Here is a 27,812-nt window from a genome sequence, read left to right on the forward strand (position 1 = left end):
GTAAGCTGGGACAAAAGCCTTGAATGACAGTGACCCTGAGTGATACTGGGAAGGACTCTAAGGCCAGAGCTTCCAGCTAAGCTGCACTCAGCTTCTGACCTACAAAGAACACCCAGATACTACAATTGTTTGGTGGCCCAGAATTGAGTAATTTTGTTCCTGAGGCATGCACTTAGCCTGGCCCTCCACTACGCTTCCTAAGTGCCCAACTTGATCTAGGAGTGGGTACCAGGAAAGGCAAGCGTGTGCAGGGAAGCCGGAGTGACCAGGCACCCACACCCATGGCAACATGGAAGACCTGCCACCTGCTTCCTGGGACCAGGCTGTGCCCACAGGGAGCTTCTGGGCACATTTGCTCTGATGAGCGAGCTCAGCCCCTCACACCTCTGGAGCTGCGAGTTTGACATTTTCCTTCCTTTTTTCCTTCCTTTTTCCTTCCTTTTTTCCTTCCTTCCTTCCTTCCTTCCTTCCTTCCTTCCTTCCTTCCTTCCTTCCTTTTTTCCTTCCTTCCTTCCTTCCTTCCTTCCTTTTTTCCTTCCTTTTTTCCTTCCTTCCTTCCTTCCTTCCTTCCTTCCTTCCTTCCTTCCTTCCTTTCCCCCTCTTTTTGGATTTTTGGGTAACACCCAGCGGTGCTCAGGGGTACTCTTGGCTCTGTGCTCAGGAATCACTTCTGGTGGTGCTCAGGAGACCATAGGTTGGCCCAGTGCAAGGCAAGCACCTTACCTGCTGCACTATCTTCCCAGACCCTGTTTGGCATTTTCATGGTCTGTGTTCTGCCCCATCCTTTGTAATTGTAACAGTTTAGGTCATTATATATTTTATCAATTTTTCTATGTCTTTTCTCTAAGTCCATGTATTCCCCCAGCAACAAGAATAATTATCTCCCAGGTCAGAGAAAGAGAGCCGCAGGGAAAGGGCCTGCACACAGCTGACCTGGGTTCAAGTCCTGGTCCCCGAGTCCTGCCAGGAATGAGCCCTGAGCAGAGCCAGGTGTGATGCTTGAGTGTTCAAACAAAAACAGAAGAATCAGCGTCTCCATTTTACAGCAGCCAAGACCTTTACTTGGGCCATGCTCCTATTTTCTAGGTAGACAACATTTCCTGTTGTCTTTTGGGGGACTCCCAAACTATGCTGGAGATCAGGAGGGGGGCCGGGGGGGGGCACTTGTGATTTGCCTGTGTGGGCCTGTTGGTTCAGTTTGGGCCTGGCAATGCTACTGAGTCTGGAGGTACTGGGGGTTACTGAGACACCTCCCGAAGTACTTGAGGCAGGTATGTGGTGCCAGGGACTGTCTCTGGGCCCCACATGCCACACACATGCCCAACCCCTAGAGCGCTCCCTCTCTCCCTCTCTCTCCCTCCCTCCCTCTTTCTCTCCTTCTCTCTCCTTCCTTTCCTCCCTCCCTCACCCTTTCCTTCTCTCTCTCTCTCTCTCTCTCTCTCTCTCTCTCTCTCTCTCTCTCTCTCTCTCCCTCCTCCCTCTTGTTGTCTTTTTAAGGGACTGTCATCAAGTGACTGCGTGCACAGTTTCCTGACTGCCAGCCTTTGCAACTGCTGGGCACAGACGTGGTGGAGCTTGTCATGGGCCCCTGGCCACTTCCTTTCCTCAGAATATTTTTTTTGGGGGGAATACTTCTGGTTTAGTACTTGGAAAGTCACTCCTGGCAGTGGTCAGGGACAGTGAAGTGCCAGGGATTGAATCGAGGCTCCTACAGCTGTGGTCCCACGAGCTAACTCCCCTTCCCTCTGCTGGGGTGTGAGTGGGCGGGGTTTCCCTGTGCAACTCCTGCAGCTGTGGAGACACACCGGGCAGTACAGGACTGCCAGGTGCTCCTGTACCAGGACTTTGCCACCCCAGACACACACACACACACACACACACACACACACACTCAGTGGAAAGGGAAGAGAGGGGTGAAGACACCATTGCAGGCCTCCGGAAGGTTAGGGCGGAAACAGGTTGGGGCCTCATCCCCACCTGGGACTGGTGGAAAGGCTTCCTGCGGGGAGCCAGCCAGCTCATGGTGGCAGGTAACTCGCAAAGGCTGCCTCCACTGAGAGCAGCCCGACTCACCTCTGAGCCACCAGGAAGCAGGGGTGGCTTCCACTCCAGGTTTTTTTCCCAAATTACACAGATGCATACACAGTACTAAAAATATCCAAACACTAGGGGGGCCGGAGTGATAGCATGGGGGTAGGGTGTTTGCCTTGCATGCAGAGGACCTGGGTTTGATCTCTGGTATCCAGTATTGGCCCCCAAGTACCACCAGGAGTGGGAGTGATCCTTGAGCACAGAGCCAGGAGTAACCCTGAGCATCGGCTGGTGTGGCTCTAAGACAAAAATGAATAAAAAATGAAAACATTGGAGGTAAGCCCAAAAAGTGATTGAAAACGCTTGATAGTCCTACTACTTAGAGAGGAACAGTTTCATCTGTTTGATATCTGGCCTTCCAGATTATGCCTATTTATGTTTATCCATGCAGAAAAATCAAACCAATGATGCACATGCTCTTAATAAGTTTTGTAAAGCTCTAATGTGGAGGACCAGGGAGAGAACAGGGGTTACGGTGTTTGCCTTGTATGTGGCTGACCCTGGTTTGATCCCTGGCACCACATGGTACCTGGAGCAGAGAGCTGGGTGTGGCTCAAACCCTACCCCCAACAGCTTCCCTTGTTGCTACAGTGGCAACTCCTACACACTTTGCACAGCTTGCCCAGTGCTCTGTTGCCTTTAGATTAGATCTTCAGCCCTATTTGTGAACATGCACTTGGTCTCCTATTTTTGGCAACCATAAACAAGTTTGCAAGAAACTTCCTTATATGTACATTTTAGTGCAACTTTCCAGTGCTTTGGATACATTCTTGGAAGTGAAATTATAAGCCAAAAGATAATTAAATCAGTAAATACTTTGAGAGCTTTTAACTCACGCCAGGTGCTTTGGTATTAGGTAATTTGCAAGTAGCAGCTCATTTAATCCTTACATCTTTATAAGAAAAAAAAATCTATCTCCACTTTAAAGAAAACCTAAGGCACTTGCTCAGGTCGCCCAGGTAGTAAGGGAGGGAGCTGGGACATAAACCCAGGAGCCCCCCCCTCCCCCCGGTATAATATGCCATTTGAGCTTAAGGAGCCCACAGTGATGATGCGATGAAGCGTCCGCTGATGGGCCGGGGAGGTAGTTCAAAGGGCTGGAGCACATACTTTGCACGCCTTGGGATCGATTCTCAGCACCACAAAATCTCCCACTGCTGGTGAGGCTCCCCAAACTCAACAAACAAAAGGACCAACATGTGACAAAACATTCTTCAGAGCTCCCTTTTTCTGCCTAATAGGACACATTTCCCCTGTGAGGGTGGGCTCCAGGATCCCTCTTTTGTTTCTTCTCTCCTGGAAGAAGAGAGTGACCTTGGGACTGGAGCAATAGCTCAGCGGGTAGGGCGTTTGCCTTGCACGCTGCCGACCCAGGTTCAATTCCCAGCATTCCATATGGTTCCCCGAGTACCGCCAGGAGTAATTCCTGAGTGCAGAGCCAGGAGTAACCCCTGAGCATCGCTGGGTGTGACCCAAAAAGCAAAAAAAAAAAAAGTCACTTTTGTCAGCAGAGACAGGCCAACACAGTCTGGGTAAACAGTCCTCACAACACAACCTGGCTCCCATTAGCTTCCCTGACAGCCCCCCCAGTTACTTTCCTCAACTTAGTGGCCACAGAAGGTAAGGTAAAGGCCCTCCCGTTGATCGTCGATTTGCTCGAGCGGGCCCAGTAACGTCTCCATTGGAGACTTTGTTGTTACTGTGTCTGGCATATCCAATACTCTCGGTAGCTTGCCGGGCTCTCCGAGAGGGGCGGAGGAATCGAACTCGGGTCGGCCATGTTGGCCGCTTGTAAGGCGAACGCCCTACCCACTGTGCTACAGTATCCTTTATTAAAATGGACTGTATGAGGGCCAGGGCATTTGCCTTGCATGTAGTTGACCCAGGTTTTATCTCTGGCATCCCATATGGTTCCCTGAGCACCACCAGCAGTGATTCCTGAGTGCAGAGTCAGGAGGAAGCCCTGAACATTGCCAGGGTAGCCCCAAAATAAAAAAATAAAATAAAAATTCAGCATTAAAGAAAAAAGGAAAATATATAGTTTCAGGTCTAACAGCTTGCTTTCCTTCCCTCCCCCCCCTTCTCCTCTCCTATCCTCTCCCTCCCCTTCTCTCCTCTCTTCTCTCCTCTCCATAAAAAGCAAGTGACTTAATCTCTGTGTTATCTTCTGGCCCTTTGCTTCTTTTCTGTAAAGCCCATTGTTCATTGCACCCTTTCTCCTGTGAGTCTGTCTCTCCTCCTGTTAACTCCTCTGAGCCTGGGCTTTGTGCAGGTCTGCCTCCAGCCCCTCACTCTTACCAGGCGGCCTTCATTCCCTCACCTGGTTTTAGTGTCTGTATCTGTTAGAGAAAGAAAGAATGTAACGAGAGTGATAACACAGCAGGTAGGGCTTTGCACACAGCCAATCCCAATCCAGATTGGCACCCATATGGTCTCCTGAGCCCTGCCAGGAGCGATCCCTGAGTGCAGAGCAAGGAGTAAGCCCTTAGAACTGCCCCCCGAAAAAAACATAAGTACAAATAAATACATAAAAAAAAACTAAAAAACTCATTTTTTTGGTTTGTTATTAGGCCACATCTGGTGCTCAGGGAATCACTCTTGATGGGGCTGGGAGACCATATGCCTTGGGGGACCACACTGGGGTACTAGGAATCAAACTTGGCTTGGCCATATGCATTGCAAGAATCCTATCTATGTATTATCTCTCCAGCCCCTGAAAGAACACATTTAAAAGAACTTTTCATACCTTTGTTGCTTTTCAGGAATGTCTCCAAGTTGGGGAGGTGGAGGGCTGGCACTGAGAACATTCTTTCACTGTGCTTAATTATTACTTAAACAAAGCCGGAGGCTTTGGGAGGACAGGAATAATTTGTAATTACCAGCAATTTGTTGGACACTACCAGTACTGGCATTTCATTGTGAGATAAAGACCAACAAGCAAGAAGAAGGGAAACTTCCACGAAGAAATAAACAAACGCTCCACTATCCCTGATAACTTGCTTCACTATGGTATTTGCAGACACCATCTCAAAGCAAGATTCTCTCTGATGAGCACATTCTTACCCCCATCCAACGCTGCAGCTCTGGGCAAAGGAGAGAGATCATCAGGGCTGCAGCCTGTGCCCGGCATGACTCAGCCCCAGGCTCCATCCTCAACCAGCACTGCATGCTCAGGGCCCTGTGCTCCCTCCTCAGCCGATGCTCAAGGCCTCGTGCTCCATCCTCAGCCGGCACTGCATGTTCAGGGCCCCGTGATCCATTCTCAGCTGGCACTGCATGCTCCAGGCCCCAGGCTCCATTCCACCCTGAGCACTGCCGGGGTAGTGTGGGTGGCCCCCAGTCCTGTGGGACCTGAGCAGCACCACATCCTGAGCCCCAGTACTGAGCCACCAGGGCCACATAGCCAGGTTGAATATTGCTGGGCACAGTTCAGAGGTCTCTGAGCACTCTCTGAGTGCCCTGCTCCCTGCCACCGCCCCTCCCCCCACACCCCCATAAAAGCTGCAGTTCTCCAGAACATTAGCAATGGTTCATTTTGTGACTCGAAGTCTTGGTGGATGCAGAGTCAGTACACTAGGCAGGCGCTTGCCTCATACATGCCCCCATGCAAGTTCCATTCCCGGGACTCCATATGGTCCCTCAAGTCCTGCCAGAGTATTCCCTGCACACAGAGACAGCAATAAGCCCTGAGCACTGCCATGTGTGGCCCAAAAACAAAAACATTTTTGTTCTTTTTGGGTCACACCCAGCGATGCACAGGGGTCACTCCTGGCTCTGCACTCAGGAATCATCCCTGGAAGTGCTCAGTGGACCACGTGGGATGCTGGGAATTGAACCCGGGTCAGTCACGTGCAAAGCAAATGCCCTACCCACTGTGCTATTGCTCCAGCCTCCAAAAAACAATTTTTTAATATATGTACCTCTTGGGGGAAATATGTATGATTTTAATTTTTTTACTAATGTATTTTTTTTTAAAAGTGAACACTCATTGGTATTATAGGATCAACCAAAAATGTTGAAAAATCAACATTTCCCCCCCCCACCCCAGTATTTGGGAGGGACCACAGCCAGCAGTGCTGAGGGCTTACTCCTGGCTCTGCCTTCAGGAATCACTCCTAGTGGTGCTCAGGAAACCATATGGGATGCCAGGGATCAAACTTGGGACAGCTGCATGCAAGGTAAGCACCCTACATGCTATACTATCGTTCTGGCTCTAATTTTTTTTTCCATTTTAGCTAAATTTTTTTAAATTAAAAATAAATTTTAATGTTATCTAAAATACTGCCACTGCATGGATCAAAAGAAATTTTCATTTTCAGAGGTTAGGGCTTCTGTCAGAAGAAGTTAACAGAGTTCTGCTTGGCTGCACCCCATCCCCCAATGCTAATTTCCACTTAGGACCATTTTGACAGACTATTCTCCATGAGGAAACCGGTTACCTTAAAGGCATAGTTAAAAGGAGACAAAGTTGGGCTGGAGTGATAGCACAGCTAGCACAGCAGGTAGGGCGTTTGCCTTGTACTTGGCCGACCCTGGATTCAATTCCCAGCATCCCATATGGTCCCCTGAGCACCACCAGGCCAGGAATAATTCCTGAGTGCAAAGCCAGGAGTAAACCCTGCGTCAGTGCCTGGTGTGACCCCAAAAACAAACAAAAAGTAATAATAATAAAAAAAAAGAGAGACACAGCATTTCTCTTTTGAATGCCACATGCTAATTCCAAATACCTGGGGAGCACCACAACCATGACTAAGCCAGCACCACAGCTGCAAGCAGACCCCAGTGCCCCTCCGTCAGGTGGATGAGCACCACTACCAGATGTGCTCCCACGGAACAGTCCAACCTACATGGGACCCCACGGTCACGACCTCATACTCAGCAGTGAAGGGTCACTGTGGTGCTTACACACAGTGCTTGCCAGAGCTTACTCTTCCTAACCTTGGCGCTCATGATCTTTTCCATTACAGAACTCCCTGGTGCGGTTGAGGCTGCTCATTACACCTGGCTGCAGTGTGGCTGGAAGCCACATACAGTGCTGGGAACCATAGGCAGCAGAGTGGGACATCTAGGATCTGAACCCGTAACCCTATGCTTGCAAAGCCCATGTTCGAAGCCCCTGTGCTATGACCCTTCGCCCTCTCAGATGCATTTTTTTTTTCTTTCTGGGTCACACCCGGCAATGCACAGGGGTTACTCCTGGCTCTGCACTCAGGAATCACTCCTGGTGGCGCTCAGGGGACCATATGGGATGCTGGAACCCTGTTCCCTGTTCTGGCAGCATGCAAGGCAACCGCCCTTACCCGCTGTGCTATTGTTCCAGCCCCTCATATGCATTTTAAAGGGTTGCTTGTTTGTTTTCCTATGGTGCCAGGGGTGGGAGCCAGGCAGATCTCATGCATGCAAAGTATGTGCTTCACCATCTTTGCCATTCAGATTTACCAACTAGCTCTGGTTGTTTGTCTTTTTGCTGTTGTTTGTTTGTTTTAAGGCCACACCCAGTTATGCTCAGGGCTTACTCCAGGCCCTGTGCTCAGGGATCATCATTCCTAGCCGTGGCTTGGGCACCACATGCGGTGCTGGGAATTGAACCTGGGTTGGCCACATGCAAGGCCAATGCCCTGCTCTCTGTACTCTTGCTCCAGCCCTGTGTTTGTCTTTTTAATGTTGATTTAGAGAAGCTCATTATATATCCTGGATATAAGTTCTTTGTTAATATTTGTATTTTTTCCAGTCTGTGACTCTTATTGTCATAATTATTTTTAATGGGGTCTTTGAAGAATAGTAGCTTATAGCATTTGCATTCGTACTGCCTCCTGCCCCATATTTTCTATTGTATCAATTCAATTTGGTAACACTTTATTCATAATCAATTTTTGTTTTTGTTTGGGCCATACTTGGTGGTGCTCAGGGTTTACTCTGCTCTCAGGGCTCACTCCTGGTGGTGTTGCAGAGGACCATTGGCTGAGTGCAAGGCAGGTGCATAAACCCTTGTACTATCCCCTGGTCCCTTTCATTTGGGGATGGGGGAGGGTTGGGCCTTCCCTGATCTTCTCAGGGCCCACACCTGGCTCCTTGTGTGAAGTCAGCTTAGTTCCCATACTATCTCTCGTGGTCCCACTATCTTTTTAAAAAATAAACATTTGTTGGAACTATCTTAAACTAAGAAGCTTCTGCACCTCAAAAGAAACAGTGACCATGATACAAAGACAGTCTACAGAATGGGAAAGGATATTCATCCAATACTCTTCTGATAAGGGGTTAATATCAAGGATATATATGGCAATGATTGAACTCTACAAGAAGAAAATACCCAGTCCCATCAGAAAATGGGGCAATGAAATGAACAGAAACTTTCTCAAAGAAATCTGAATGGCCAAAAGGCACATGAAAAAAATTTCTTCATCACTAATCATCAGGGAGAGTCAGATCAAAACAACAATGAGGTATCACCTCACACCAGAGACTGGCACACATCCAAAAGAACAAAAGCAACCAGTGCTGGCATGGATGTGGGGACAAGGGGACTCTCCTTCACTGCTGGTGGGAATGCCGACTGGTTCAGCCTTTTTGGAAAACAATATGGACGTTTCTCAAAAAAACTAGAAATCGAGCTCCCATTTGACTCAGCAATACCACTTCTGGGAATGTATCCCAGAGATTAAAAAAAAAACAGTAGAAATGATACCTGCACTTGTATGTTTATTGCAGCACTATGTATAATAGCCAGAATCTGGAAAAAACTCAAGTGCCTGAGAACAGATGACTGGTTAAAGAAACTTTGGTACATATACACAATGGAATACTATGCAGCTGTTAGAAGAAAAGATGAAATCATGAAATGTGTATATAAGTAGATCAACATAGAGAGCATCATGCTAAGTGAAATGAGTAAGGGGGGGACAGACATAGAATGACTACACTCATTTTTGGAATATAAGGTAACAGAATGGGAAACTAACACCCAAGGATAATAGAGATAAGGGCCAGGAGCCCTCACGTGCTGGGGAGAAGGCAGCTGGGATAGAGAAAGAACCACTAAGTGAATGATGCTTGGAGGCTCACTCGTGATGGGAGATGCATGCTGAAAGTAGGCTATAGACAGAACACAAGGGCCACTTACTACCTATATTGCAAAGCATAACACCCAAAAGGAGAGAGAGTCTAGAAGGGAATGGACCTGCCACAGAGGTGGTTGGTGGGAGGGAGGGGGGATGGGGTGGTGGTGGTGGGAGGGATACTGGGTACATTGGTGGTGGAGAATGGGCACTGTTTGAGGGATGGGTTGCTTGATCATTGTATGACTGAAACGTAATCACGAAAGTTTGTAAGTCTGTAACTGTATCTCATGGTGATTCATTAAAAAAATATATTTATAAAAGTTAAACATTTGTTTTCAAAATGCTCATAATCATTAGTTTCCATTTCAAAAAGGAATTTTTATTATTGCCTTCCTCTCACTTTGGGCTTCACTTGCTCCCTTTTTTTTAGCTTTATCAGGTAGAGGCCTTCCCGGCCAAGGCCTCCATGGAGGGGGGAAGGGGGTGCGGCAAGCCTTGGGAGCGCCAGAAGCATGCTCCAAACTGGGAGCAGGCCCAACCATGCACAGGTACACCGGCTGGAGGGCATGGCCTCCAGGGTGACTGCTCATGTGGCCGGGGTTATTTTTCCTTTTCCCAGCACTTTGGACTCACAGCTCACACTCCATTACCTAATTCTGAAGAGGACTTCCTGGCTACCCCAAACACATTAGGCCAGTAGTCCACTAGCCTACTCCAATCAAAATACTCCCCCAAACCACCAAAATAACAGTGAACAGAAAGACTCGAACAAGCTTAATGAAAAAGAACACATCCCCTGAAGCTACACTAGTGGCCCCACATAAGCACAGAGGAGCACCAAAGAGGAGCACCAAAGAGATAGCACAAAGGGGGAAAAGGAGAACACCATCGACTGAGCCCATCTGGAATCCTCCCTTGCAGTGAGAGGGGGTCACTTATAGTGAACTGGAGGGACCCACCTCTGTACTACCACAGCAACATGAAGAAACAGCGTAGATCCCCACCAGGAGGAGTGAATGAAGAAAAGAGCCCTGAAGCCTCAGCAGGGAATTCCCACAAAAACAATCTCTCTGACAAAGAATTCAGAGATGAAATGTTGAGGGTGTTCAAAGAGCTCAGAGAAATGGTGGAACAAGCTTTATCAGGTAGAAATTATCATAAAGGGGTACAAGAGGTAGAATCTGCTTCCTGAAAGTTACTAATAATTGGGTTGATTTTAGGGTCCCCTTTTTGTGCTTTTAGCCTTCAAAACATCTGTGCATCATTTCTTTGGATGAAATCCTCCCAGCTGGGCTACAAGCTTAGAGGTAGAGCACTGGTCTTGCCTATCTGAAACCCCTGGGGTCAGATTGATCCCAAGCACTACTGAAAAATAAAAGAAAAAAAGAATGTATGAGATTTCCTTTGCTGCTGAGACTATTATGGTTTTGGTTTTTATGATTGGCCTTGGGCTGTGATACATAGAAATAAGCATTAATCCTCTCTCTCTCTCTCTCTCTCTCTGTGTGTGTGTGTGTGTGTGATGAGGGGGTGCTCCCAGGGAATCAGGAGGCTTAGTGAACCCTCCCAGCAATTCTCAGCTGACATGATCCGAGGGTGCACTGCCACCCAGACCCCCATGACAGTGCTCAGGGGCCACACCCAGCAACCCCCACACTACCTCCCAACACCACAACCAAGGTAAGGATGAGTAAGATTAAGAGTCACGCAGGGATTTCCTCTGCTAAGTGTGGGGAGGTGCCTTGGAAGACCAGGTGGAGGTTGTTAACTGCTTCTACAATGAGGTCCTGCAGGAAACCTCAGCTTTTGTCCAGCTTTTCATTTCTCTAAATGGATTTAGTCATCAACCTTATTGTATTCCATAGCAAGCACCTGGAAAATAGGACATAAATTCCCCCCCACTTAATCGTGATTGGTTGCTAAAATCAAATTAGCAGAATTTCATTCAGAGGCATTTCTTGCAATAGGAGTCATTGCCTCATAGTCACTGACTGCTGAAATTTCCCAGTACACGAAAAAGGCTCTGGAAGACATCACATTATTCTTCATTCTGCTTACAACCCTCTCCTCAGAGCACCAGCTTAACAGCCTGAGATACTTTGGAAGGGGGAGAAAATGGAAATAGACTTAGTTTCGCACTCACCTCTCCCCTCCCTACACCCTCCATAACCCACATATTAGAGTCGACATTTTTCTTCCTCTATTTCTCTTGCTTGCTTGTGGTGCCCACTAGGGCTCACAAACCCAGCTGCGATATTCCCACACCAGTCTGGGACACTCACCTGGGGCCACACCCTGGGGCCCTGCTGCCTCGCACACAGACCGCCGGGGGCCACACTCAGGGCTGATGCTCACTCCCATTCTGTAGTGCTCCCCTGGGTGCTCTCTGGGGCTCATACACGCCCTTGCTGGGTCACGCTCCTGGCAGTGGTACTTGCACATCTCGTCTTGTGGGACCCTCCACGCACACTTCAGCTGCAGTGTTAACACATGCCTGGTTGTGGCATGCTGGACAGCTTACGGTGCCTGGGGTGGGGGTCCCACAAGCAGCAGGGCTGCCAGCTGATCTTCAGTGCATGTGGGTGGCACCAGGGACTGAACTCACTTGCCCCACACTTGTAGGGAAGCTGCTTTCACCAGTGAGCCACGCCAAGTCTCCCTCACTTGTAGTTTTAACCCTACGAATATTTTTCCATCAGAAAAATGGAAAGTTTGTACCATGTAAAGTGATGGCAAAATCCTCCCAATCAACCAAACAAGCTTTGATTTCTATATAAAAGAGACTGAATTTTGTTTTGTGTTTAGTGGGTTGGTTTCTTTGGCTTTACTTTTTAGGGCCACAGCTGGTGATGCTTAGGGATACTCCCAACTCAGTGCCTGGTGGTCATTTCGGGGACTCTGTAGTTCTGGAGATCAAGCAAGGCCTCCTGTAGGCGAAGCACGAACACTAGCCATTGAACTATCTCTCTGGCCCCATGACTGGGGTTATTTATTTTTTAAAAAATCATAGTGGAGGGGGCTAGAGTGATAGCACAGCGGGTAGGGCGTTTGCCTTGCACGCGGCCGACCTGGGTTCGATCCCCGGCATCCCATATGGTCCCATGAGCACCGCCAGGAGTGATTCCCGAGTGCAGAGCCAGGAGTAACCCCTGAGCATTGCTGGGTGTGACCCAAAAAGCAAAAAAAAAAAAAAAAATCATAGCTGGGGCTGGAGCAATAGCACAGCGGGTAGGGCATTTGCCTTGCACGTGGCTGACCTGGGTTCAGTTCCCAGCATCTCATATGGTCCCCTGAGCACCGCCAGAAGTGATTCCTGAGTGCAGAGACAGGAGTAACCTCTGAGCATCACCGGGTGTGCCCCAGAAAGAAAAAAAATTCATAGCAATTAGCTGAAGCGATAGAACAGCAGGTAGGGCATTAGCCTTGCACGCCACTGACCTGGTTCCATGCCTGGCATCCCAGATTGTTGCCTGAGTACCAGGAATGATTCCTGAGAGCAGAAGCAGGAATAAGCCTCAAGCAGAAATAGGTCTGCCCCCCCCAACAAAAATATAATTAAAAAAATACATAACAATGATAAAGTGTATTCCTGGGATAAAATTATCTCTGAATCATAACTCAAACAAATATGTCTTTAAGTTACTTATCACAGCCCTTTGCTATGAATTGGACACTTGAATGAAACAAGCCATCTTCACTTCCACTATCTCTATTCCTTTAGTTTGCTTTGCCCTAAGGGACTTCCCCTGGAGGAAGATAACGGCTGCGAGGGAAGATTCAGGTCCTGAATGCAGAGCGTCGACCTCAGTTCACAGGCAGGGGGGGACTGAAGCCCTCCCACCACAGCAGACCGACTCCTGCAGCCACCATTCCTTCTCCTTGGAATGACACTTAGGATGCAGACAAACACCAGGTTCTCAGGGGGGCCTGGTGCCCACACACTGATGCTTCCAATTGTACCAGTGTCTACCAGTGTCACTATTTGATAAGGCTAAGACAATGCCATATGTCCTCTGCAAAGAGGGAGAAAGGCAGTCTGGAAGGGCAGGTGGGTAGGCTGATCCACCACTTACAGACACACCGATGCATCTTAGGGAAGAGGCTTTGAGGGGGCAGGGAAGCAGCTCCCCACTTTGGATGCACAAGTCCCCGAGTTCGCTCTGCATCACCACACGGTCCTCCTAGAGCTGAGCAGAGTCCAGTGCAGTGGACAGCCAATAGCTCCAGAAATGGCCCAGGGTCCCCTGAGCAGTGCCTGGAGGCCCCCCTCTAAATAAATAAAAGACATACTGAATCTGAGAGCAAACTTCTTTAAACTTTTGTGCCCAAGGAACCCCTGAAAAAAACTTTGTTTCCCAAGGAGACTATGTACCCCAGTCAGAAATATTATGCTAGTAAAATATATCTGCAGATTAAACTTTCTCAAGGTGAGAAACTGCTATTTTCCCACTTTTCTTACCCATCATTATAAATTTACTTTAAAAAAAGACCCCCTAAGTTGTGTTTTAAAGATAATTTATTGTTAAATGAAAAAAGTCACAAAGCAAAATGGAGTGGAACAGATACCAAGACACATTTAAAAACTAGTATTATTTATTTATGTTTTGGTCAAATACCTTTCTGGGTTTCCTACAGTTAAAAACAGAAGAAGTGCTGAAGGGACTCATTCTTTTTGAAAGGTCTGTGATTTGATAAGGAAAACTTGTCTCTGAACATACAAATCATAACCGCAGAAGCCAAAATCGAGCCAGCGTCTCTCCCGACCTGCTGACACGGCCCCAGGGTGGCTGCTGGCGTCTCATTCTCTCCAATGTGGCCCCTTATGCCTTCGCCAACATCAGTAAAGAAGGTTTGGAGAAAAAGAAGGATTTGAAAGAAGTACAGTTGGATCCCTAGTGAATAACTTAACCCCTCCGTGTCCATTTGCGATCCACATTCACGACTCTCACTTCTACTTACTTTCCTATTATATTTCAGAGTCTCTCCCCCTCTGTTGGGATTTGCCCAAACTTAATTACCCCCAAACCAGGAAATGTCATAGGGACATCTCAAAGGTGCAATCCCACACCTGTCTCTCTCCGCCTCCTGCCCGCAGCTCACCATGCTCAAAGCCCCCCCCCCCCCCCACTTGCTTCCAGTAAAGTCCAGGGAAACCTCAGGACCTAATTTAAAAACTACATTTACCACTTGTCTTCAACGACAAGATCTTATCACAGAGAAACATCCTTTCTTCCCTTTTCTTTCTTATCAGTAAGTGCTGGCTACTTTGCTCTTCCAAAGGCAGGAAGCGCTCGTGCTCCGCAGGGTGACTGAGACTGGGGCTCCCGAGAGAACCCCAGCGAGCTTCACCCTGGCCAGGTCAGTCCGCTAAGCGCACTGCGGCTTCACCGGGCGGGCGGGTGGTGGATCCAATCAGGTAGGAGGACGACGGGCCAGGCATTGTAAACCCCGCCAGCCTGGCTCTGGAGGCTGCCCAAGGCTTTAAATGAGGGTGATTATCATCACACCTGCTCTCCGCGCAGGCTCCAGGGCACCTGAGAGCTCTCGACTCTGCTTTCAGGACAGATGGAAGCCAGCCACGGAAACCTGGAGATCCGGTGGGAGTCCACGCTTCCAGCACGCTGTACCCTGGAGCCCTGGGCGGAACTTGGATTCATTCAAAGGAAATATCCACAGTTTGTTCTTTCCAATACTGGAAGAGAAAAAGCCATCTGCCACATTAAACACACACACACACACACACACACACACACACTCACACTCACACTCACACACACCCAAACCCCCAGGGATTGGCAGGAGGAGGAAGGGCTGGGTAGGGAGGGGCAGGCCAGGGCGGCTGCCCAGAATCCACCAGGCCCTGCCCATCCCTGCTTCAGCGGGTCCTCAAAGTCCACACGGGGATTCCCACTCGTCCTTGGTGCCAGGACAGTCATTTCCACGTGGGGGACTTGTGTGCCATCCCTACAGAGCCAAGGCATGAGGGGTGACAGGACAGTTCTCCCTACTGAGTTCCCCTCTGCCTACCCTGAGGGTGTGGGTGTCCTTAACGCCTTAAGAGGAAGAGGAGCTGGGGTCCCCAGTAGGACAGCCACCTTGATTGAAGCAGCTCACCAGAAGCATATGCACCCCCTCCCAGCTAACACCAAGTCCTAGGGATTGCCCAGGGTCCCCCCTTCATGGAGTCTCTGAAAAATGTTTTTCCAAAGCACTGACTTCCCTCACTATGGTTTGCATTATGAAAAGAACAGGAAAGTATTTGGAAACCCCAAAATACATATCAGAGGGTTACATAAGCTTACGAAAACGTGACCAGACGCCAAGGGGTCGAGGCGCCTGGCCAGGGTTGGTGCCCAGAACCCACCCACCAAAGGCTTCAGGCACCCAAGCACAGCTTCCGGGGTGGGGGGGGCATGACCCTCCTAGAGAGGCACAAATTCGGGAAAATGCCCCCCGCCTTGCCCCCCTCTCTCGCCTTCTGAAAAGGCATCTCCTATTGCGGTTTGGGGGTTTTACAGTATCATGAAACAAGATTTAGAAAATTCCAAGAGTTTGGTAACAGGAAACACAAATGGAAATGAAAAATGGCAGGGCGCTCGGCTCGCCATAGATTGAACCCATATGGGCGCCGCGGCTCTCCCAGCAGTGAGGACCCCCGGGAACGCAGTTTCTGGAACTCAACTTTCCCCCTCCTGACGTCCTTTTCCACGGTCCTCCTGGGCCCCGGCAGCCTGATGCGAGGAGTGCAGCCCCCTCCCCACTTCAGATCTAGGCTGTCACCTTTGGTTCCAGTCCCCTGGGGAGCCTGCAGCAGCAGGGGGACATGCACTCTTTTCAAAATCTCATTTCAGAATTTTTTTTTTTTTTAGAAAAACTACACCAATTCTCTCCCTCATTCCAAGCCGCCGTGTGTACGATGCTTCCCTAGGTGACCGGGTCAGCATTCATCAGCGAGGTCTTCGCTGCCCAGGAACTCGGCGGCCTCCAGCTCCACGCTGGACAGGAACCTCCTGAGCGTCTTGCGGCAGTTGTAATCCAGCGTGGTGGTGTAGACGGTCTTGGGGTACTTGGGGTACACGATGGTGGTGCTGAGGAAGCGCGTGGGTTTGTGGCGGGGCTCGAAGCGCACCTCGGCGCGGTAGTTGCGCCATGTGCAGTTGGGGATGCAGGTGACCGTCTGGCTACACGAGGCCACGGCCAGGCCCACGGGCAGGTGGACGTCATCGATGAAGCGCCGCTCAGAATCATACTTGACTGAGGAGGTGTACCTGTGATGCAGGCAGCCAGGTTAGGGAAGGGCCCCCCACATCATGGCAGCAGGTGCTGCTGGGGCCCAACGGCCCCTTGTTCTCCCTTGAGGAGGTCACACACTCTCTCTCTTTCTCTCTCTCCTAAAACCCTCCGAATAAAATGTTTACTTTCACTGCTCATCTGCTCCTGAAATTCTTTTCTGTGAGGTAAGAAAAACTCGGTAGCCCTGGGTAGAGCCTAGGACTGACTTTCCTTTCGTGCAAAGAGCAATTCCTTGCCCCAACCTGAGTCCGTGGCTCCCCAAGAAATCTGGTGGTGGGGATCAACTCCTACGTGGAGAAGACCAAGCGGACGTCGGGTGTGGCTTGACGGCCACCTGGTGGGGCTGGCAGGGCTCTGGCCTATGCTGAGCAAGGGCTCATCACAGATTTTTATTTCTCTTTTGGGTCACACCTGGTGATGCTCAGGGGTTACTTCTGGCTCTGCACTCAGTTACTCCTTGCGGTGCTGGGGGACCATATGGGATGCTGGGAATTGAACCCCGGTTGGCCACATGCAAGGCAAACACCCTACCCGCCGTACTACCACTCCGGTGCCTCATCACAGACTTTATCAGTCCTCGTCTTCTCAGGCGGCCTCGGGGTGGCAGAGGCGGATCGGGAGAAAGTGACCCCCTCTCTCCTCTCTGCCTCATATAAGCTGCCTGTGGGGGCCACCTACTTCACCTGGGTAGGGAGACGGAGGCAGCATGAAAGCTGCTCCTCTGAGTGAGTCCATGGGGGTCACGACTAAGACCCTCAAGCCCATGGGTGTTGCTGACCCGGATGTGGACATCCCGAGCCCTTCCTGATGGGACCTCATTCCATCAGCTCAACTGCAGGCCACTCAGCTGAGGAGGCCAAGAGGACATGCACACAGGGCTGGAGCTGGGGTTTGGGGAGGTGTCTGGCCTGGCTCCCTACTTCCCCCTGTCCTGCCCACACCACGAATCTGCGCCTCATGGCAGCCTGTGGCCCAGGCCATCCTCCTACTGATAGGAGCTACGACCTTGTGGTTAAGCTACTTCACTTTTTGATACCTGTTTCCTCTTTCTAAAAAGGGAGCCTGAAATAACCTGGGCTAAGTACTGAGATCTAGTAAATACCACTGGGCTGGGGGTATGGGCTGGGGGTGGGGGTTAGTATACACTGACATGGATCCCACTGCCCCACAGAGCTGCTCTCTGCTCTGGAAGTGATCGTCGATTCTGTTTGTTTGGTTTGGGGACCACATCCAGCAGTGCTGAAGGCTTACTCCTGGCTCTGTGCTTGGGAGTCACTCCTGGCAGGGCTCAAGGGGCCATAGGATCAGACCCAGGTCAGTGCCTTAACCCCTGTACTATCTCTCTGGCCTGATCCATCAGTTCTTTACTGAGAGAATAAAGGAGCCCACAAATCCTGAGTGCTAGTCCTCAAAGCTTCCCTATATCCAATACTAGTACTCCGCCCACCTTTGCCTTCAGTTTGGAGACCCCTCTCAACCCAGGGATGCCCAGGTCTGACCCTCTAGTGCCGGTTCCAGCTCACTTTTCATATGATCCATGTGTATTTCTCAGCAGCCAATTTATTTTTAAGTCCTTCTTTGGCAGTTTGGGAGTTAAGTGTCTGTGTGTGGAAGCAAAGCATGGACTCCTTTGACGGCTTAAGTGCTGTACTTCAGAGTGTTGGATTCTCCGAGACTCACCTAAGTGCCCCACAGGCCCTGGGTCAGGGAGAGGGTGCGGCTTCTTTCCCTGGGGAAGAAACTACCCGACATGAAGTCATGTCCTCATTTTGTTCAGAATACAACTCCACAGGGAGAGAAGGCTAAAGATCTCACCTCACACCGGGACACTGCCTTTCTTCCAACTCAAAGGGCCCTTTGTGTGACGGTCATAGAAAGAACCCCGACTCCAAACCCCCCAGTTACCAAAAATACAATTCCCTTCTCCACAGAGACACCCTTGTAACTAAGCCTCTCTGTGAGTCTTTGCCCCCAAATCATCCTGGAAGAGATAAACTTTCAAAAGAAACCTGCCCGGTGAAACAATAACATAAGACAAGGCAATTCTAGCACATTAAAGAAGGGATTTGAGGAGGCATGGATGAAGGAAAGTTTCTAGAAATTTATTTATAAAGATGTAATGTAAACATCTAAGGGTCATAGTAGATAACGTGCAAAAGGTAAGTTTCAAGAATGCATTGTACAGTGCGACCTCATTTTTATTTTTAAAAGTAGGTCTATTTTTTGGGGGGGGGTCACACCTGGCAATGCACAGGGGCTACTCCTGGCTCTGCACTCAGGAATTACTCCTGGCGGTGCTCGGGGAACCATAGGGATGCTGGGAATCGAATCCGGGTCAGCCGCGTGCAAGACAAATGCCCTACCCGCTGTGCTATTGCTCCAGCCCCCAAAAGTATGCCTATTTTTAAAAGCAGAGCACATGCTTTAAATGTATGGTTCCTGGTGCTTTCCCACCTCCCAAAAGTTTCTATATTTAATTGATTAGAATGCAGTATAAAAAATAAGAAAATTCCAGAAGATTAGCCAAAAGACTATAAAAAGTCTTTGGCTTACTTTACATCTATTTATTTATCTTAAAATTTTTTTTTTTTTTTTTTTGCTTTTTGGGTCACACCCGGCAATGCTCAGGGGTTACTCCTGGCTCATGCACTCAGGAATTACTCCTGGCGGTGCTCGGGGGACCATATGGGATGCTGGGAATCGAACCTGGGTCAGCCATGTTGGCTGTGTGCAAGGCAAATGCCCTACCCGCTGTGCTATCGCTCCAGCCCCAATCTTAAAAAATTTTTAAGTTTTGATTTGGAGACAACACCTGGGAATGCTCAGGGGTTACTGCTGGTATGATGCTTGAAGTGTGCGTGTGTGTGTGTGTGTGTGTGTGTGTGTGTGCGCACGCAGGATGGGGGTTGCTCCCAGTCATGCTCAGAGTACCAGGGGTATCAGGCTCCTATCTGCAAAGCATGCGCTCCAGTCCTCTGAGCCATCTTCTTTTTTCTTAAATAACCAGCACTTATGGAATGAAAAATGGAATTAGAAACCAATGAAAGCCAGGACCCATGCAATACATTTACCTTATTTCCGTCGGTGGTAGGGGGTCAAACTCTACTCCTTCACCAAAGGACAGGGGACACAGCCTTGGAGAGCAGCTGGGGGCAGGGGCTGCCAGGAGCACTGGATTCTGTAGGAGGAAGGAGAAGCTCAGAACACCCCATGCACCCCACCACTGCCTTGGCTCGGAGCCTTCCCCAACCGGGCTTCAGTCCCCTCCAGGGGAGTGAAGCCAGGCAATGGAGTGACTCCAGCGTGGAGGGAGATCCCAGGTCTGCCCCAGATGGGCTGTGTGCCCTCTCCTGCCTGCTCACCTCGACTGTGCCACAGTGAGGGCACCCTCAATCAGTCGCTGAGGTTGGTGACAGCCAGATGAGAGAAGCCCAATGCCGACCAGCACTGGACTCTGCCCGACACCTCCGGCCCTCAGCCCCAGCTCAGCACTGTCTCAGTCACTGTAGGGAAGGCCAGAGTGACAAGCAAGCCAGCAAACAAATCCACTCAGATGTCTTCCTACTCTAGCCCAGCTGGGTCTCCTACCTCCCCTGCCCGGGCACCCGCCCTCCCTTCTACTCTGTAGCCTCCCCAGTGGCCCAAGGGCCAGCAGGCTCTCTAAGGCCTGTGCTGTGCAGCACGCAGAGAGCAGAGCTCTTGAGACACCACTGTCGCCCCGCCAGAGCCTCAGGGAAACAGCCAAGAGCTTCCAGCCCCCCAACACCACACACAGATGTAGGCCGGGCCACCTGCTCTGGGATCGGCCTTGTAAGTGGCATGTGCAGAGACAGCGAGGCTTGAACTCAGCAGTCCTTGAGGGTGCCCAGGATGCTGGGGGATTTTTTTTTTATTGGGGAGATTTTGTTGTTGTTGTTGTTGTTGTTCTGAGGCCACAATCAGCAGTGCTCAGGGATTACTTCTAGCTCTGCACTCCTGGCAGTGCTCAGGGGACCATATGGGATGTCACAGATCCAACACAGATCAGCTACGTGCAAGGCAAGCTCCCTACCCACTGTACTATCTCTCCAGCCTCTTTCTGGGGATCATTGGTCATTTTCTTTGCCACATTTTGGTTAGGGTGTGGAGGTAGCAAACCCACCCTGCTCTTCTGAGAAAGAGAAGGAAGCAGACATTTCTAGAAGGTTGGTTCTCAAACTTGTTTCCAGAGCAAGGTGTGAAGTAGAGGTGTGGAAAAGCAAAATCCAGAGGGGACCGGGTTGGGTGACAGAGGCAGGAGGTGGTGAGGGTTCAGGCTCTGAGCTATGAGCCGGCCAGCCAGGGCATGAACCACTGCCTGAGGATGTTGCAGGGCAAAGATGTGGGCAGTGACTGCTGCAGGCTCTTTGGAAATGGCACAGGGAGACCTGCAGTTCCCCTCCCTGGCAGCCAGAGCCCCTCAAAGTCAGGGAGTACCTTCCAGGCAGTCGTGGGGCCCCAGGAGGAACCATCACCCAGAGGAGAAGCTGGCTACAGACCCCTTTAGGTATCACCTGGAATGGGGGTGAAGCCCGATCTTGGAAGCATCACGGAAAGCTTTCCAGAGGAGGGGGCATGCTAGGCGGCGTGGCTTTGACAGGTGAGGATCTCCTGGGGTGGAGGGAACCAGGAGGCTAGGTGGATGGAGCACCTCCTAGGGGTGTGAGTGTGTGTGTGTGTGTGTGTGTGTGTGTGTGTGCGCGTGTGAAAGGTTAGGGTTCCAGTGTTGCCTTTACACACGGGAGGGAAGAGGCCAGGAGTGCACAGCAGGTGAATTCCCCAAACCCTCCACCTTCCCTTGCACCCCGAAGAACATCAGAGCCCCGTGTAGGCTTCCCAACACCCTGGGAAAGCAGACAGTCTGGCTTCCATAAGCACCTCCTGGAGTCTAGGTGGAGGCAATAAACACCACCAGCCAAGGTCCAGGGGCAAGAAACTGGAATAAACATTTTATAACCAAATACCAGGATTCCTGTTTCAAAGGGCCTCCCACCTCCCAGACCCGGTGACGGGACAAGGGGACACAGCCGGAGGCGGGAGGGAGGTCCGTGGAGTGAGCCCACCCGAAAGGCCCCCTCTGAGGCTGGCCACGTTGACTCTTCCACGCGGGAGCCCGCAGCACGCCCCTCTCCCCAGGGCCTCCAGGAGGGGGCGGACCCTCGGGAGCCGCCGCCAGAGGGGGCCAAGCGGGGACGGGAGCGGGGTGCTCGCCCGCGGAGCCCGGCCGGGGCAGGAATGCGTCTGAGTCGCAGGCTGGCAGCCCGGGGGCCGCCACCCCAGAGGGAGGAGGCGGCGGCTCCTCTCCGGGGCTCCCGCGCCTCCCAGGCGATGACAATTTTCCAGCCACCGGCTCCAGCTGGCCGGGCCTCGCCGCGCTCCCGCCCCGCGCTCCTGGCGATGGCCACGGCGCCCCGACGGGCGGGTGGCGGCGCCGACGGCGCGGCCGGGCGGCCGGGCACAAGGGCCGGGGTCCCCAGCGGGAGGCGGCCGCGGGGTGGGACGCGGAGGGGCACTCACCGGGGCCGCGGGGGTCGCCGCCACGTCGGGTTCCAGGGTCCCGGGGGCCGGCGCGCGCTCCCCGCCGCCGCCGCCGCTCCCGGTCGCCGCGAGCCCCCAGTGGCTGGGGCTGGGACTGGGGGGCAGCCCCGAGTCCGGGCTGTCCAGGACGCCGTCGCCCTTCTTCTTCGTGTCCACGAGTTCGGGCACATCCTGCAGGCTCAGCCGGCCCACCATGGCTGTGCACGCGGCGGGTCGGCGGCCGCGGGCGAACTCGGGGCGCAGGGCGCAGGGGCGCAGACGCGGGCCGGGGCCGCTGGCCGCCCCGCCGCCCGCGCTGTCCGGGTCTCGCCGGCCGCCGAGCGCCTGCCCCGCCCCCGGAAAGCCCCGCCCCGGCCGCTTCGGCCCCGCCCACGAAAGGCCCCGCCCCGAGTCTGGGCCACGCCCCTCGGGCCGCCCCGCCGAGCGCCAGGGGCCGCTGCGCTCCCGCCGTGCGCCGCCCGCGCCGCTGTCTGTCCGGCCGTCCGGCGCTCCCCGAGCGGCCGATCGCCGCGTGCCCCAGGACCCCGCGGCCAACAGCCGTGCGGAAAAGGCGCCCCTAGCGCCGTCCCGGTCCCTTCCCACTGAGGGTGGACACGGGGACTCTGCTCACACCGAGCCCCCAAAGACCGCCTTGCCCTCTCGCCGCTTGCCAGCGCGAGGGTCGTCGGGCGCTAGTATCTCCGGGCCTGGCTGTTGTGGGGAACCCAAGCAGAGCCCCGGCCTGCAGAAGCCTCGGGAGCTGGCGGGACCCAGCAAACCAACAACCGGAAAATGTTAATAGCTAATGCGCTTCGTATGACTGCAGCCGCCTCTGGCTCCAGGACGGGCTCCGGCCAGCCGCCGGCTCCCCTTTCTGCCTGCGGAACTGACGGCCGCCTTGACTATCCTCAGGGGACTCCGCGGGAAGCGTCACTGACCTGGGTGCTCAGCCAGACAGGCTGCGGCTACAGCAGCAGTGGGGCGAGTCTGCTGTGGGCGCAGGCTCGGAGCCCAGGTTGGTCGACGCGTTAGCAGGCTGTCCACGGCTGTCTCGAGTGCTCGGGCCTCCCCTGGGCGCCCCAGCTTCTCACTTGGACGGGGGACTGCTCCCCTCTAGTGTGACACAGAAGCCCCGATTAGTCTCAGCAGCATCCAGCAGAGCTGGGCTGTTGTCAAACGCCCTGTTTTCTGCAGACCTCGGTGATGAGCAGCAAGCCCTGACCTAGGGTTTGGGTTGCTGGCTGAGCTGTGCCCAGGCCCAGCTGGCAGGTGGAGGATGGGCAGCTCTGCCGTGCTAAAGGCTACTCAGTGACATCCTCGCAGTAGCAAACTTGGAACCTGTTGGAGCCAGACCTAGAGAAGCGGGGTATGGGGAGATCTGGCCACTTTCGGTCCCCTGCCCACCTCACACATCCCTTTAGCTAAGGACTCAAAGAAGGGACATGTCACACACAGGTATAAGGTCACATGCCAGGATGGGGAAGCTCAGGACCATGCCCACCCAGAGAGGGGAGTCTGCTCCATGCCTGAGTGAGAAGACACCCTCCCTCCCTCCCTCCCTCCCTCCCTCCCGCCTTCCTTCCTTCCCTCCCTTCCTCTCCTACCTTCTTGCCAGTATTATCTTTCTGGCCCCATGTATGTCCTTTATTTTTATTTCATTATTTTACTTGCTTTGTTTTGGGGGCCACACCCCATGGCTCTATGCTCAGAGATCACTCCTGGTCAGGGCTTGGGGGACCACATGCACTGCTGGGAATGAAATCAATATTAGTCACATGAAAGGCAAGTGCCTTAACTCCTGGACCATTTCTCTGCTCACTGCCTCCCAAGTAGCACTGTAGGACTGTCCTGTTGTTCATCGATTTGCTTGAGCGGGCACCAGTAACATCTCCATTGTGAGACTTGTTGTTACTGTTCTTCTCATATCAGATACACCACGGGGAGCTTGCCAGGCTCATCCCCCAAGTGTCTGTTAAATTCACTTTCTTTGGAAATAGTACATCAGAGAAAGTGTTTGCTTTGCATGTGTCTAACCTGGGTTCAATTCTCGGTATCCCATATACCCCCCAAGCCTTTTTGGGAGTGATTCCTGAGCACAGAGCAGGAGTAAGCCCTGAGTACAACTGGGTGTGACCTCAAAACCAAAATAAAGTAAAATAAATTCACTTCCTTTTTTTTCTGGAAGAGGACAGGTCCCCCTGTAAGTGTTCTTTGAAAACCATACCCTTTGTCTTTAAAATACTTAAAGAAACCAAATTTAAGCAGACCAAATTCTTTTTTGGTTTTGGATTCAGGATCTGGGGGATCCCAGGGCCTACTCCTAGTCCAGTGCTCGAGACAATGAGGTTCCAGGGACAGAATCTCGGACTTGAGCATGTGAATGCATGCTCTGGCCCTTTGAGCATCTCCCCATCCCTAAGTGCTTTGCACACCAGGACCAACAGGGGTGCCAAGCAGGAAAGGGGCCTAAATTCACTCTGAGGGCAAGTCAACATGTCCTGAACCCCAGACCGCTCTGGCCCTGGGAGCCAGGCTATGCGGAGCCCCGGACACAGCACATGATGGTGGAGCAGTTAGAGCTCTCAGTTGCTCTCTGGCAGGGGTCACTGAAGACTCGCTCTTCTCAGGATGTGACAGCCACTGGGGCCCTGTCTGACTCTGCTCCTGTCCCAGCATCAGCTGCATTGGGGCAGATCGGGGGAAATGCAGGACTGACCTTCACTGTCATGAAGCTTTTATTCCCCAGGCACCCGGCTGAACCCCTGCACTCTGCAGTTGGCTTTGAGCTCTTTGAAGACAGTCTGGAGCAGAGTGGAAAAACCAAGTTCCCTCTTTATCTTTCCTTTCCTTTCTTTATTTCTTTTTTTTTTTTAAGAGGTTACTCCAGGCAATGCTTACTTGGGGGCCCTGTGGTGCCAAGGGTTGAACTTAGATCCTCACGTGTTTGGGGTGAACCACTTCCCCAGCTCCCCTTCTTGTCACTGTTTGGTTTCGTTGGTTTTGGGGCCATGCCTGGCTATGTTGAGGGCTTACTCCAACTTCTATGCTCAGGGATCAATCCTGACAGACTTGGGGGACCATGTAGGGTGCCAATGATGGATCCCGGGTCAGCTACATGCAAGGCGAGCGCCCGACCCGCTTTACTGTCACTCTGGCCTCTCTCCTTATCTTTTGACTTGGCTCATCAGAATTCCCAGAACTGTGGAGGGTCGGACTGAGTGGTTCCAGAGAACCTGTATGAGGCTGTGATGTCTGCCTTGGCTTGTATTCGTCACTGGGTCCCTCTGGGTTCTAGCAGGGGTCTGAGCTGAGACCCTCCATGAGGAAGGTGACTGGGGCAGCTTCTGCTCCAGGAGTTACTCGGCCATTGTCCAGGTACTGAGCACAGCTGGTTAGTTTTGGGCCACACCTGACAGCGCTCAGGGCTTACTCTGGGCTTACTTCTGACTCTGAACTCAGGGATCACTCCTGGCAGGGTCCAAGGGACAATATGGGGATTCCAAGGATCAAACCCAGCTCAGCTGTGTGCCAAGTAAGTGCCCTACCTACCTCCTGTAGGTATCTCCCAGCTCCTAATCTCTGGGGTGGGAGGGGTGCTCTTCAGGGTCAGACAGTTCCCACAGACTGGCGATCCACAGATGGATGCTTTCTGGGTGCTGTTTCGGGCCTGGGGTGCCTACATGGAATCCTGCCGCCCTTTGCGGAGTCCAGGGCTGGTCTAAGCTGAATGAATCTACCTGGATCCTCACAGCCGGTGCCTTCACACCCCTGTTCTCTCTGGCAGCAATGATAGCTGGGTGGATCCTCTATCTGGGGTCAGGATTGAATTCAGAATTTCCCATGCCAGCACCATGCGCTCCCCTGCTGGTTTGTGCAGGACTGGCAAAGCCTCTCCCAGGAGCCCCAGGACAGTAGGTATGTGGAGGGCAGAGGGTGGCCACCTGGTGCCCTGCCCTTCACGGTCTGGGTCTTGCTGATTCCTGACCCTGTTCTTCCTGGACAGGCTTAGGAAGCACTCCCAGGCTCTGCCTGGGGAAGCTGGTGGCACATTACTTCCTGGGCACCAGGTCACCTCACTGCCATCAAATGGCTGGGGTAGGTTAAGCAGAAGTGGGGAAGAAGAAGTGAGCAGGTCGTCCACCCACCGGGAGATTCATCCATCTAATGTGTTTCCACTGCCAGTAAGGAAGGAGGGAGGAAGGAAGGAAGAAGAAAGGGTAAGAAGGGAGGGAGGGATGGAAAGGAGGAAGGAAGGAAGGAAGGAAGGAAGGAAGGAAGGAAGGAAGGAGAGAAAGGGTAAGAAGAGAGGGAGGGAAGGATGGATGGAAGGAATGAAGGAGGGAAGGAGGGAGGGAAGGAAGGAAGGAAGGAAGGAAGGAAGGAAGGAAGGAAGGAAGGAAGGAAGGGAGGGAGGGAGGGAGGGAGGGAGGAGCCTGGGGAGAATCTGTTGTGGGACTCAGTGACCACATGGGGTACTGGGATGGCCGTACCTGCCCTCTGTCCCACCAATGTTCCTTTTCTGGTTTCTCCACTGGAGACAGCAGGTCTGCAGGAAGGTGGCCTGGCCTGGCCCAGTGACTAACAAACACAACCCCAGGAACCTGAGTGCAGCCTGGATGATGAGGCTGGCGGCCCCAAGGTGGATGCCCTCATGAGCCCTGTTCCCCCACCCCCGCCTCCCCTGCTGCGTGTCAGCTGAGAGCCTGTCTGCAGACGCTCCCTCCTTCTGCACCGCAGGGCCGATCCCCGCCAAATGAACCCCAGATGGATCTGCGCGGATGCAGCGCCTCAGTCCTTCAGGTTTATCCCCTGATGCGCCTGGCGCGGGGCGCACAGCCCCGGGTCTTCACCAAGCCCCCTGGCTCCCTGGCAGAGAGGCTCTTAGGAGTGAGGGGGCGCGGCCAAGGCCTCCCGGGTCCGTGGGCTCCAGGCGTCGCCTGGGGACCGCATCTGGAGCGCGGCGGGCCCGGCGCGGCGTGGGAGCCGAGGGGGCGGCGCGCGGCGTCTGGACCCCGCCGCCCTCCGGGGAGCTGCGGCCCGCGCGCGCCCCGCCAACCCATGCGGAGCGGAAGCCGTTGTGGGCTGGGCCCCGCTGGGAACTCGGAGCGCGCCTTTGAAGCCATGTTTTTCACTTCTGAGTCTCGACTGAAAATTGGTCAGGGGCGGGGACAGGCCTGTGGCGAGAAGAGCGCCCCCGCACCCTGTGCAGCTCTTCCCAGCCGGGGCTCTACTGGGACTTGGGTCACGTCCCCTCACTTTGGTGGGACAAAATCAACCAGGGACAAAATCCTTCTGGGAGTCCCTGATGTGTCACCCATCTGCGTGAAAAACAGTCCGGCTTGGGGTTGGAGAGATAGTACAGGGCTTAAGGCGTTGGCCCTGCTTATACCTCATACACCTGACTTGGGTTGGAACCCCCCACTCTCCCACCCCCTCACTTCCCCACCCTTCCATCCCCCGATATACCATATGGTCCCCCAGCACTGTCAGGACTGATTCCTGAGTGCAAGCCAGGAATAACCCCTGAGCACCGCCGGGTGTGACCCCCAAACAGAAACACAAAACAAACTGAAATAATAAAATTAATTTTTGAAAATTTGATTCCATGAATGCCTGCTATTCATTTTCTCTTCCCTTTCTTGCACCTTCCCTGCATTTCTACTGAGGGGTAGGTCAGTAACCTTGTTGGACCCCCATACGTTTAGTGCTTTTTGCTTGGTGATGAGTGGGTGCCTGGGATCACTCGTATGATGCTTGGCTAGTTTGATGCTTGACCCAGTGATGTGATGCTACCCAGGTCCAGCAGTGCTGGTGGTCACCAGGGCCACCCCAGTG

General features: G+C 52.5%; 1 protein-coding gene across 1 annotated transcript; it reads right to left on the bottom strand.

The window, feature by feature from the left end:
- Nucleotides 1–15,300: 15,300 nt before the first annotated feature.
- RFLNB (refilin B) lies at nucleotides 15,301–22,211 on the bottom strand. Its single transcript, XM_056126897.1, has 3 exons — nucleotides 21,978–22,211; nucleotides 19,514–19,620; nucleotides 15,301–16,417 (listed from the first exon to the last, which is right to left on the bottom strand). The coding sequence occupies exons 1-3, from the start codon at nucleotides 22,191–22,193 to the stop codon at nucleotides 16,087–16,089; spliced, it is 654 nt and encodes a 217-aa protein (XP_055982872.1). The 5' UTR covers nucleotides 22,194–22,211; the 3' UTR covers nucleotides 15,301–16,086.
- Between the last annotated feature and the right edge of the window lie 5,601 nt (nucleotides 22,212–27,812).

This window comes from Sorex fumeus, unplaced genomic scaffold (genome assembly GCF_029834395.1).
Source record: "Sorex fumeus unplaced genomic scaffold, SorFum_2.1 ptg000063l, whole genome shotgun sequence".
NCBI classification, from domain to species: Eukaryota; Metazoa; Chordata; class Mammalia; order Eulipotyphla; family Soricidae; genus Sorex; species Sorex fumeus.